Raw genomic sequence first — 14213 nt, 5'->3', positions numbered from 1 at the left:
ATACCTCCAACAGTGCGCTTGCGTGAACATTTTATCAGTTTCTTTGAAGACAGACCCAGCCTTCAGTAACTCATCCAAGGAGATGTCAAACTGCAAACCTGCGAGCTCCTCATTTTGGAGTGTCTTTACCAATGAGATGCTGTTGCAGTACTGACAGTGAAAATTAAGCTCTGCCTTGCAGATATATAGGTTCATAAATATCTCCAGACAGGTGCAGCCATTTCCAGAGATAATAATACAAATATAATAATACAATAACAAATTGAAGAAGTTTGTTTTATTTCTGCACACAAATCTACATAGATAAATGCCACAGGTTCACAGTGACCCGAAACATCTTATTTGTATACATGACCTGTTCTAGGAAAATAAACATCTCAAAGGTTCTGTTTTCTGGGTATAGGTTCATGACCGCAACTTAGGAAAAGTCATAAAATATTATACAGAAAATGAAAAGAAAAATAGCATTTAAGCTAATTAGAAACTAGAGTCGGGTCAAATAGACCCGAAACCTAATAGGAGGGTTAAAAAGGTCTAACCTCTTATCAAAGTTTTATATAATGTGTATATAAATAAAGTGTTGTTCACAAATTGAGTCACAAAAGCAATACAAATTTCACAAATGCCTTTGGATAGCATAGCTCCCTCAGTTTTGTACTTTATTACATTATACTATTTCTGTATGCCACAGAAAGCAGCAGTTTTTGCAGAAATAACTGGCTTTCATGTCAGCATTTAAGTGTGGGGGGTGGGGGGTATGCCTGGAAAACTACCACCTAGTTTTCAGTCTCAAAAGAAACATACAGCGTGTGCTATATATCAAACTAATTCTTCTTTCTAGTCTGTTATATGACAGACAATTTGTTGTTATGGATTTCATGTTCTAAATGCTCTACTTGGCTGCTGCAGTGTTTGAGAGCTGGAAGATTCAAGCAGGGCACATACAGTATGCCACCTTGATGCCAATAACACAGCTGGAACCTTCATGTCAGTTTTATGGCTTCTGTTTTGTTTTGCTTTTAATGGAAATTGAGATATCAGTACTAGCTGCAGTAAAGCATTGTCTTGGATCGACTCCAGAGTAGACTGAGCATTTTTTCCTGTCGTATTCAACTCAAGTGTAAGAACATAATAAAATAAGCAAGCTAAATGGTTATTGCATTAAATAGGAGACACAAAGGGTTTCACATATTTATTTTTTCTTAACAGTACCATTTATTAGGATGAGCAAAATTAGAAAAATGTAAACTGATGCATAGTACTGTACCTTATCTACTCCCAGTTTCATGCAAATTGTAATTATAAATATAATTGAGGTTTTGTACCTGACCACAAACCGTTGAACTCTGAATCTCATTATCACTCAAAAACTAACTAGGTGTGAAAAGTTCAAAGGACCCTTTAGTTTAATAAAGAACAATTTAGTGTGAATAGCCTAAGTGAAGTATTATAGATACAGAGAGGAAGTTAGCACAAGTAAACAAGTAGTTTAGCTGGATTCTTCCCCCTCCTCATCTGACCAAGCCACACTCTTTTGATCTAAAATCCTCCTATAAAAATATTTTCAAAAGTTATTCAAGATAGTTATCCTTCAGTCTGGGAAACAGACCAGCAGAAAATAAAGAGCAGGTCTCTGGGGTAACTGAACAGGTAGAAAATTTGACCTCAGTCACTAGCCTGCAGTGGATCAGATGGTAGTCATAACTTTGTGTGTTCATTTATAATGTTTCCTGTGATTTTCTACCAACTTGGGATGCCCACTTACTTTTCTCTTCACCGTAGCAATTCCCCACATGGCTCAGGAGATCTGAAGATTCAGTGGGCATCCTCCAACCTCATGACAAAGCCAGCTTCTTTTTTCACCCAGGAACACGAGAGTAGATGTCAGCGAGCTACTGATCTCTGGAGGACAAAGGCCAGCCCTACAGGTGTCTGCTCTGAGCTCACTGGGTGCCTGGCCACCACACGGCCGTGCTTCTACCAAGTGAACCACTCGAGTGACCCCTTTATTTCACATACGTTTATACATGGTTTAACATAGTTTAATTTTAAACATAGTGCAAATGATGTTTTAGTTGAACCCCAAGTATTTAGCTGTCAATGGCATAGGCCAGTGGTCTTCAAAAGTTGTTTTGGCAATGGCCATATTTGTGTTTTTGCCACACAAAGATCGAGGGTATGATCTTTTCTCAGTTTTGACATTTAACCTATTATTTATTCCAAAATATGAAATCAAATGACATTAACGTGCAGATTTATCAAATGGAACAAAAGCAGAGATTGAGAGCACAAGGTAGTAAATAGTAATTTATTATTTTATTATGCCAAATTGTGTCGTGGTTTTGATTTGTGAACTGTAAGTTGAAACCAACAAACACTGCCAACTAAGTCAGGATCTAACCCTAGGCATCTACAGGTGAAACTCTTAACCTTTTTCCATTATTTAGTTGTTGTAGCCAACCACACACACTTATATAAATGTAATGTTTATTGCTATTGTACGTAATCAATGACTGTGTAAAATGAGTTGACCTTAACCATATAAATAAATGGAAACAGCTTTAAGATTGTGTGTGTGTGTGTCTGTAGTTCAACTTTTCCTAACTGAAAGTTTAATTTTTTTTTTTTAGAAGCAGGACTGGGTTAAAGCTATATGGCACTGACAGACATTTTATGATTAATCTTCACATTGCAATAAAACTAGTGTGACTGAATGCTTTGTTTTAAACTGCAAGCTGTGTTTTTTGGCCCCCTTGTGGTTTATTTCTAATACTGCATTCACATTTTAATTCCATACGCAGGAGTCTGCATGATCCAGTTAAACACACTATCTAGCTACTGTCATGAAATATCTTGACATTGATTTTATAGCGTAGTAGTTATATTACTGCTATCTTTCCAAAACTGCTTAGCAACATATAAAGTGGTTCAGTGGTTCAAATATTTTGACATTGGATGATATTTACAAAGATTTAACACCTAAATCATCAGGAAATTAATGTGTTTTTTTGTTTGTTTTTTTTTGGTTGGGTATTCATTCTGGACTGTTAAAGTGATTGTAGACAACAAAATAGTTCCATAAATCTTGCACTTCGATTAGCTGCATATGTCTCGTGTAGTTTTGAAAGGAATGCTATAGTAAACATGTTTTTTTTTTGTTCATTGGAACTCATTGGAAGCATGTCAGTCAACAGAAGAAGCAGCTGACTGGTTAACTGCAGGGTAACACCTCTTGAAAGGGTGGGGAAGTGCAACAGAAACTTCTTTAACCTAGTGTTGTGCCTGATAGCATATCTGAAAATGTTTTTCTTTCAAAATTACACATTTGAGACATATAATGAATTGAGGTGTACAACAGGTAAGATTTATGTCATAATTGTATTAGCTGAAATAACTTTGAAGAAGCCATATATGGTCAGAATGTGGTAGAATAGCTTTGTAATTTTAATAATCTTGTTTTTAGGATCCTCACCTCAAACACTGGGGACGATAACTGCCTTAGCTTTTTACCAGTCTTTTTAATACATTTCTCATAAAACTACTAAACGTACTGAGGATACTTTTTCTTGTGATCTCGATATAACCATTTGAAATGTCGAGATCCAGAAATAAAACAAAACTTTCACTAATATGACCCTAAGTCAACAGTTCATGTCCCTTGATTTCAAGAACAAAGGTCTTTTGGTTTGCAGACTGCTCCATTGCTGTGGAATCATCTGCTCCCTGAAGAGCATACTGTATGAGAGGCAGCATCTTGCTTCTTCCTGACAGAAGACCACATCTGTTTAGGATTTTGTTTAATTGACTTTAATATCTTAATGGCATTGATTACTTTTAAAGCTCTCAGGCTTTTCGAAACAAAGCTTGTCAATCTGCTGTATTGTTGTAAATCATTGTTCTAATCCAATACAAGGTACAGGGTGTTTAAATAAAAGATGTCAATATATAAAATAATATTCTTTTTGTTATAACTTTTAATGCATACAGACAATGTTCTGCTTTTCACACTTACCTAATACTAAGGTCACCTACAGATGTACAGTACAACTTTTTTGCTTTGTTCAAATTGTGCTCCACTTTTTGCAAAGTGAAATAAAAACTGCTCATGTTTTTGAAAATAATAAATCAGGTGTGCTTGTGAGCCCTTAAATTGACATTCAGAGTTGTTTATGTCTAGTTGTGACCCATTAGCATTTTTTTTTTTAAATTCACGTAGAAATAATAGAGAAAAAACACTGGCAAAAAAATCTTAGTTAATCTGACCCAGTGAACTGTGCCTCAAACAGCTCATACAGTCGTCATAAAGATCAAAAGTAACAGGAAGTGTACAGTTTACCTGGATAGAGCAGGGAGCTAGTTTCACAGTTATAAAGGTTGTGATAAAATACACAATTCTTATTAATCTTCTTTAGAAGTGACAAGGGATATTAACATCCACAAAGCAGAGAAACTTAAAAAAGGCTGTAAATATTCCAGTCAGCCATATCTATGTGTGACTTGATGATCAAATAGGAGATGAATGTAGCATTTAATACTAGCCCAAAATAATGTGGAAAACTGGTGATGTCACTCGGCCACTGCAATCAGTCATCCCGAATTCTTATTGGTCAAGCTGCTTCAGGTGGCACCACCCAGTGCCAAACAGCTGTAAAACAAATATATTAATCTTTTTTTTTAATGAATTTGTTTGACCCATATTTGACATCTAATAAAAACTCTTCCTTTTTAAATGTAATTGGAATTATAAGAATAAAAAAATACGGTCATTAAAAAAAGATGTCTCGTCAATAATTCTTATCAAGTCTTAGCCAAATGCATACTGTAACACGGAGATTCAGTCCAATGAAAAATGTTTGATAGAAAATACAGTTGTAAGTGAACTTTTAAACAGTATACATTGCAGCTTGAAACCTGTATGTCCCATTCTGATCACAGGCATTTTTAAAGCACAAAAGCAAGGTATCCTCAAAAACAAGGTAATGAGCAAATCAGAGACGCTGATTACTTGCATCCATAGCTTTGCTGTTCACAGGCCTGTATTACTGTATCTGCAAGGACCTGGTCACTCATTTTTCTGCTTCATGGAAATGGCATTGATGCGTGAGCACTAAGAAATGCATCATAGGACCAGTAGTCGAGAATACAGTACAGAGGTTCTAATCTGAATATTATAATATGGAAGTTAATACATTTCCCTTTACACACATCTGTCCACACTGTGTCAATTGATTTTATTCATTTGCACAAACAGGAAATTCTTGTTAAGTGAATTTGTATCATAATAAGTAATTTACAATAAGCAATTGTAAAAATGAATTTGCATAAATTCATTTTAGTGTATGCCTCTTGTCCCAAATAGATAATTCTGCCCATCCAATGTGATACCAGTCTGGGCTGTCACCATTTTTTTGTAGTAATGAAGAACAAATATCCCACTCACTCGATCTGCAATAGTAGTAAATAGATAACATTTGGGATACCACTGTATTTGAAGAGGGTACAATTCTATTCAAAGATATTTAGTGATAGTTAGTGAAAAAGGGGAGTAGATTGGGGTCAACAAATGTTGTTTGTCATTTTAAAAAAATGGATAACATATTAGGAGACTACTTCTCTTTTTTAGATGGCATTCTCATGAATACATATTGCATGTATTTGAAAAGTTTTAAGGATGATTACATATTAAGATGTTTATAATGGGTAAAATAGACAACCAATAACAGGCTGCACTCCTCAGGGAAGATCCACCAAGTGGCTGACAACCAAAGTGTAATGAAGTAAGAAAACACTCTCTGAATTGATCTCCGCACATTTGCTACTATGCAGCACTGCCAGCAACTTATTGTTCATGCTAGTGTATTACAATTTTTGACAACTGTTGTATTTAATTGCATCTCCTATTTTTGAAGTTTTTTTTTGTGAAACTTGTCATTCTTTTCAACAAAAAACAATATCCTTCTGTAGAGTTTATAGGGTTAAACAATATATTGTGATAGGATACAAAGATGGTGACCATGGAATATCTTATACATGCTTTTTATAAATATATTAATATTTTTATAATTATTATAATAAATAATAATAATAATAATAATAAATATAATAATAATAATAATAATAAATCTCAATGTCTAGTGTTTGTTAGAGATGTTATGATTTATGAGGCTATGGGAATGTATGAAATTTCTACTTGTTCGACAATTGCAACCCAGTCCAGGGCAGATTGACGCACAACAATGGAGAATAGTACTCCCAGTGGTAATACACATAAAAATACTCCTTTTAACAGCACAGAAACATCAAAGTGCGTCAAATAAAGGTCATCTGTTCACAGAGCAGACCACATTGCTGTTGCTTTATATCACATGTGGAAACCAGAAACTATGTTGCTCAGTAGGATACAAGTGTAACACGGACCAACAGGGCAGAGCACATTTTTGGTGAACAACAAAATAATCTTTATATTACAGGACAAGTAGTGAACGGTAAATAATGCATATTAACTTGGCAACCTACTGATTTGAAAAGATGCTAACCTTTGGTTGTCTCCTGTTAAGTCGGTTTATGATACAGATACCAAAATACATTCAAATGGATACAGAGAAAAAGGAGGTTATAACAGGTCTGTCTTTACCCTGAACCAGGTCAATTTGCGTTTTAAACCCATATGTCTTGATCAATCTGAGGATCCTTTTAGGTTTGGTAGACAATTAGTTCATTCTGTTTTGACACATTTACTAATTTAATTGATACCACTACTTCAAATACAATGCCAACCTTTTTGGTTTAGCTGCTTCAAGCATATCAAACTGAGAAAAGTTTAAAATATTTTCCATCTTATATTCTCGAAGACCACAAGCAGTTTAAAATATGTTTAAATGCTATATTTAATAATGGTTTCAAAACAATTAAATAAGTATGGGACTGTCACAAAGACGGCTGAGTGGAGACGTCAGAACCAGGAAATTAATACACAAGGACAGGACAGGTGAGGTGAAATGATGAAGACGCTTGCCATTGCCGGTTTATTGCAAATAAAAGGTTTAAACAAACAGAAGACAGGACACGGCACTTTACGCCCAAATAAATAGACAAACAAAACGGACTATACTAAACAAACATTGTGAGCAGATCGACACACTAACAAACACGGTGAGTTTAAACAAACAAGTATCGTGCTGATCCCACCAGCAAGCAATAGCAATTGATTTTAAACTCTATTTCTCCTCCTCTCTCTCCCGTTCCCTACTCACTGAACACCCAATAACCCCGAGTGAGTAAAACGTGCATCTATATATACTGTTGTGCTGGGATTCAATTACCAATTAATTATTAACTTGAATCCCAGCACGTGAATTAATTATGTACAACCTTGTGCTCACATATTAACTACTTTAAATGCACATGATGTATAATCCCATGCCTAAATACAATTATACATTTTTAAACACACGTGAAACACAGACCCGTTTATATCCCGTGTACCAATGACTATACACCAACATTTAACACACCACATGCAACATATACAAAAAATACACACAGGGGCGGGCACTTTGTCACAGGGACATAACGTCAAGTTTCCTTTATCAAAAGGCCAGTCTGCAGAATTACATAAAAAAAAAAAAACATCACGGTACAGAACAGCTTGATGCAAAATGATGCACAAAAAAAGAAGCAAAAAGATGAGCTTTCTTGGCAAAGTTTAATAGCCTCGCTTTACAATAAATCTTGCATTAACGTCTGCTGAGTGTGTTCTGTCCATATTCAATACCCCCTGCCCTCTCTATCATGAACTGTACAAAAAAAAGAGCCGGTCTTTTCATCAGAATAATGTTTATTAACTTTATTAACAAGTTTAAAAAAAAAAAAAAAAATAATGAATTACATTATTTACAGAGTATCCAGAAATAAATGGAAACAAAGCATAATCCATTCTGGGTAACTGTCACAATTCACCTTCAGGAATTTATTTCACAGGAAAGGAAATCCAGGATGGAGAAGGATATATATACAACATGATACCAATTATATATATATATATATATATAGATATATATGTTACTAAATAAATAATCACAGATATTTATATATGTTCAAATATGTCACACAATAGATAAAGTTTCGAATTTTATGAAAAAAAAAGACCCAGGTGTTATCTATTTCAAAGCTTAAAATACTTTTTTCGATTTTTTTTTTATTTATATAGGACCTAGTCACATATTTCAATGTGAAGGAATGTCTCAGGTTGAAAGCAATTTCTGGAGTTACAAGTATCTGTATAATAATCACTACTTTTGGTGATATTATCTTTCATTTTTGCTTATTAGTACTACTGGTGTTGGTAAGCTCTTTAAGTGCCAAAAAAGATTTCACAACATTTATTATTACGGTCTAATAAGGCTTCAGGGGTTTGAGCAGCAATCTTTTACAGACACTGCTCATTTTTCACATTAGTCAAAGCACCAGAAGCGAGCGTACATTTCCTTTAAATACTTTTAATAAAACAACAAAACAAAAAAAAAAAAAACTCAAGATTATTATTATTTTCAAAAGACACCAACAAATTCGACTTGAGACATTTTTACAAATGCTATTTTATGCACAACCATCCAGTGCAAAAACGGTTTCTCCAGCAATATTTAGTATTATCACCTTTTTCCTGTTTGGTTGATTTTTTTTTTTAATTTGTTGCTTTCATGAAATATGAAGCTTACACAGGCATTCATTGGGTTCACTCCTAATTTCGAATATATAAGTAACCCATATATATATATATATATATATATATATATATATATATATATATATATATATATATATATATATATATATATATATATATATATATATATATACTAAAAGAGAAGAACTTACATTTTCTTTGTTCTGAGGTAAAACTATAAAGGCTATCATGTGCTAAAGAGAGCAGCTGTAAGAAAATGGCTACCTTTCTTCATTAACATTTAACAGACAACAATGAACCAAGTGGTTTTGTCAGCTACAGAGGCTAAAACTGTTCATGGTTAAACCAAGGTGCCATGTTCAAGCTATCCCTTTCATTCACAGAAAACTTTCATTACAATCTTACTTCCCACTGAGTGGGGGATAGAATTGGGGAATAGACACAAGAAGACATAGACCTAGATTAACGTAGCAATTTGCTACACAAATTTTGGAAACTGATAGTGCATTTAAATTAAATATAAAATATATACAAATATCTCCTATATTTATTTGCTCTTTGAGATTAACACATTAGTAAGTACTCAATGTAAAACAAATAAAATAACTGTTCATCGTTAAGGTCAAATCCTTATCAATCGGTTCCAGAGCCTGCCATGCTTTTAAACATCAGGGCAAACTTGCGATTTTCTTATTAAACTGTAGATATCCTAGTCATATACTGTATAAGTAAAGAATCTACAGAACCACCTGGCAAACAAATAGCATGCTTACTATTCATTAATGGAATGATAATTTAAAACTCAAAACCTGGTTTGATAGAAAATACAGTTGTAAGTGAACTTTTAAACAGTATACATTGCAACCTATAATGAATATTTTTTTGGATTTAAAAAAAGAAATTAAAAAAAAGAAATCACTATCCTCATATTTGTTCATGATTCATGAATATTTCATGAGTATACAAGTGTCTACATTTCTGTATTCCAAACACACATTAGAAGCCTGTTTTCAGATTTGACCTTAATGACATTTCTCTACCATTTACTATTGGTTACCAATATATTAGTATCTGTCGTACGGACCAAATCTCACATTTTTAAGGTTCTGCGATTTTATAACACCAGCACAAGTAGGATGTAACACAGCTCAAAGCTTTTTTTCAATGCATAACTGAAAACCGAGAACAGTTATCTAACAGTGCTCCAAAGGTTAACAAAAATGTACGTAAAGCAACCTTGGTTTAAATTTTTTCAAGTAAAATTTCAAAGCTACTCCGTTTCCTATTTTTTGGTCTCTGGCTTCCCGTTGTCCTTTTCATTATTGTTTGAGAGCTCAGCCTGGTGATTTTCAGCTTCCATAGGAACGTTTAAATCGTCTTCACCTTTATCTTCTGTTGCAGCACGTGCTGTCCTGCTTGTTTTCATTTCAACTTCCCCTGCCTGGACAACACTTGTGACCTCTTTCTTGTTTTTCACAGTCCTTAATGTGGAAGCGAAACAAAAGAGAAGTACCAGTACATTAGATTTCTAATTGACAGGAACACTGAAAAGTGTACTCAACTGTTAGAGACCAGTCACAAGTAAGGACATATTGCTAAAAGTTTTTGTGAATTTATGATTTTTTTTTTTTTTTTAAATTGCAATTTTATGATTTCCTGCTTTCAAAATGGCAATAAACTCTTAAAATGATTTAACAATTGGTTATAGTTTGTCTAATATGTAATTATTAGGTACAAGTAGCACACGTTTTTTTATTATTATTAATGTATTCTGGATTCTGATCAGCTTCATTAAACACAGCTGACTGTGTGGGTGAAGATATCAAAGGAAAATGACACTGAGGGCAAGCAAGTCTGATGTCAATCATATTTTTAAACTACCTAATCAGCAACACCTAGGGGGCTCATAATTAACTGGGACCTGGATTAAAAGAAGGCACCATAATCATTATAAAGTATAGATATGGCAGTGATGTTTGTTTTTATTTTAGCCTCGGTTACAAAGATGACTATTGCACTTGATCACTATGAGTCTTTCTGATTCAGTATAACCAAGTTAAGCCATCTCAAAACAAACAAAAAAATGTTTTTTTAACCTATAAAGGGATTGCCAATTGTGCAAGGGATTACCTCTGTGCTGTTTCAACTGTGGTCACTTAATTCTCTCATGCCAGCTCAACTCTGTAGTATTACACCATCGTAAAATATTGAGTGAAAGAGTACATAGTAAAATGGTATTATTGGTTGGAGTAATACGGTCCCATAATCATAACACTTTAATAATATGCTTCTTTGTAAAGGTCTCTGGTGGGCATTAATTGACTCAATAGTGAATCCTATTATCTGCCTGACTGTCCGGAAGCTGTTTTGTATCTCATGGTAGCACTCTTTAATGACATTTTATTAGCACAGTCTTGAGATAAAATTTTTGATGTTTACTGCCCCAAGCAGGGCTCTATGGTGTGACCAGTTTGGTCGCAAGTAAGACCAACAAAGTGGTTTGTGTGACCATCAATTTAGTTTTAGCCGCAAGTGTGCGACCAATGCTTTCACAAGCTCAAAAACGAATTAGAAAAATTCAAATTTTGTCAGCTACAAATATAAATTTACCTGCAAAACAAAAACAAGGTTGTCCGGATAAGTTCGAACTCACAGGAGTGTTTTTATGACTGTCCCACATGGATTGTAGTCAATTGTATTATTACTTCTACCTAGCTGAACTCTAAAAACTATAAAACATTATACAAATCAAAAAAAAAAAAAAGCTAAAATGTAGCCGTTTCTTTTCAGTTTCTCATCCCATAAAGTATTGACACCTTTATGTTAAGTCTGTAAAAATTCCAATTGAAATGCTTTGGACCAATCTGTAAAAAGAAGTAGCAAGCATTGTGTATCCATTCTGTCTGAGCTGAAGGATATATGGGTCCAGATTTCACCAGCAAGATTTAACACAATGGTTGAGAATTATCCTAAAGGTCTGACAGTCATAATAAAATCAAAAGGAGGACACACAAAACACTAAAACAGGGATGCCAATACTTTTGTCATGAGCGAATACTTTAAAGATTATTTGTTAAATTACTATAAATGCTACTGCTTTCTGTTTTGTTAAAATGTGGTTACAGTTTAACTAAATAATCCTTTATCTTTAACCTTGAATTATTGTATAATAAGTGTAGAGGGCCATTTATTTATTTATTTATTTAATGACATTTCTTTTGTGGTTTCATAGAGGAGCTTACTATTTTCCATATAACCGCAGTCAGTAGCTTAAAAAAGGTATGTGAAAAATGACTTACATGCCATGCCTTAGAACATGGCGTTCCCACTCAGAGGAACGTTCAAACGTGCGGCCGCAGAATTCACAAGGAAATCGCTTTTCAATGTAAACAGATGCTCCACTTCCAGGAGAGCCTGGCGCATCTGGGAAACAAAACCAGGTTAGGGATAAACAACACACACAAATCACCTCCGCATGCTACCAATAGCAACCGTCCCAGGGGTGCTATAAAAAAAAACTTATTTGAGACAGTAAAAACATATATATTTATTTCCAGACCCTTGCCAGAACACACTGCTACATTTTCATCCTAACCAAACATTTTCTTTGCAAGATCACAAAATATACAAAAAACTGAAAACATTTTTGTGACATCACCCTTTGATCTTTTGATTGATTTATTCTTTGAATCTTCTACTAAAAGTGGCTGTGTGGCTTTGAAGAGAAGGGGAGTGTGGGGCACATATATTGTTGATTAACGAATCCACAGAAAACTGTTGATTCCGCTACCAAACCAGTCAGAGCAATTCAACAGAAAAGTGAACACCATTTTATTACACAACAATAATTTCAACAGTTAGGTAATTACAGCATTACACATTTTTAACATAACACTTAGAAAACGGCTTGTGATTTCAGTTTAGCATTTCATACTGTTTGCTAAAAGTAATACAATTATACATTAACATAATATAAAAAATAAAAAATAAAGGTTTTCACAATAACAAATTGTGACAAAGCCTTTTTATTTACAGTCTAACTGTCACTGTCTTTGGTGGATAAAGCACTCTCGACAACAAAGGATGGGTTTAAACAGGACGGTACCTGTATGTTTATTTGCTCTGTGGTGTCCCTTTTCCAGTGGGAACATGGCTTCTTTTAACAAATAATACAAAACAAAAATAAATCATAGCTCCTGTTTTGGAGTGCTAAGCAACTTCACACAATCCCAACTTTTAGTCAGATCACTAATCTTGATTACTGTCTTTAAAAACATTATTCACAAATCACAGGTTCAACATACTTTGTTTTAGCGTACACCATACTCAAGTCTACACGCAGCTACTGTCTTTGAAACCTGTCCTTTTACACCTGCCCTGCTTGTTCAATTACAAACAGGTGTATTAGCTTAACCGACTGCCAGCCAATCAGTGTTCTTGGATACCTATGGCATTCTAGGAGATGTAGTTTTTCATTCCGTATTTAAAACAGAAAGAACTACATTTCTTTTTTTCACCCACAGTTTTTTTTTTTTTTATATCTACCTTACATTCCACAGTAAAGGTATTATTTGGGTCCTATGTATTTCCCTTCTACAATTTTACCCCATATTCTAAACACCCCCCTTCTAATTCATATTTCACATATTGTTTGGACAGGTTCAGGAACAACAGCAATGTCATCATCACAGTAAATCTACACCAATCACACAGACGTTGGATTTAAACTCTTGCATTTCTTTCTTGGCTGTAATCATTGTTCAAACAAGTTTACAGCCCACGTACATTTGAATACTCAAACTGGTCACTGGCAATGACATTTAAGTCTTCGTCTGTTTTAGCTTTGGCATAATGGTCAATGGCTTTACTCTCCGTTCCTGATTCACATTCCTTGGTTTTTTTGCATTTTTATTTTTCTAAAGCCACTTTCATGTTCTACATTGAAAGCATAGTCCCCACTATTATCTTCACTTACAACAGACACTTTTGTCTCTAAGTGGGATTTCGAACTCAAAGGAACTCTTGACAACATTCCCACAATATGAGAGACAAACATTTTAACTGTTTGAACTAAGAGTAACAAAAGAGGACAAATCTAATCCAATTACCAAATTAACAATCTCATTATTGAATAAGTATCTATTAGGAATACATGTTCTAAGTGGCATTAACAACTCAAAGTGTTGAACTCAGTAAGATAAGAATCCACCGTTTCTCATCCATAACGACACTCGAAACATTGACTTACTTTTACTGATTCAACACTTATCGTTGTTTATCCCTTACATGGAATATTTTTAAAAAATAAATTAACGTTACCTTGGGTTTCCTGGGATAAACTCTTTATTTTCAAAATGTAACATTATTATACCTATACAGTTATGGCTAAAGATTTTTCGCCACCTCAAATTTTAGGATTGCGACAGAAAAAAAAAAAATATATATATATATATATATATATATATATATATATATATATATATAAATCTATAAAAATAAATTGTAATTTTTTGATGTTAATATAACG

The 14213-nt window shown here is 33.9% G+C and overlaps 1 protein-coding gene across 8 annotated transcripts in view; it reads right to left on the bottom strand.

Moving 5' to 3' along the window:
* Positions 1 to 8853: 8853 nt before the first annotated feature.
* Positions 8854 to 14213, bottom strand: part of LOC121314588 (zinc finger protein 462-like) — a 49923-nt gene continuing 44563 nt past the window's right edge. For 7 of the 8 annotated variants that reach the window (XM_041248011.1, XM_041248055.1, XM_041248064.1 and 4 more), the window contains 2 exons: positions 11986 to 12109; positions 8855 to 10167 (listed from right to left, as the gene is read on the bottom strand). In XM_041248011.1, coding sequence (XP_041103945.1) covers positions 9969 to 10167; positions 11986 to 12109 — 323 coding nt within the window. In that variant the 3' untranslated portion in view covers positions 8855 to 9968. Of the gene's footprint in view, positions 10168 to 11985; positions 12110 to 14213 lie in introns of all 8 variants that reach the window. The other variant, XM_041248072.1, reaches the window with a different exon arrangement.

Source organism: Polyodon spathula, chromosome 1, assembly GCF_017654505.1.
Source record: "Polyodon spathula isolate WHYD16114869_AA chromosome 1, ASM1765450v1, whole genome shotgun sequence".
NCBI classification, from domain to species: Eukaryota; Metazoa; Chordata; class Actinopteri; order Acipenseriformes; family Polyodontidae; genus Polyodon; species Polyodon spathula.
This window is presented reverse-complemented; position numbering and strand designations above follow the sequence as displayed.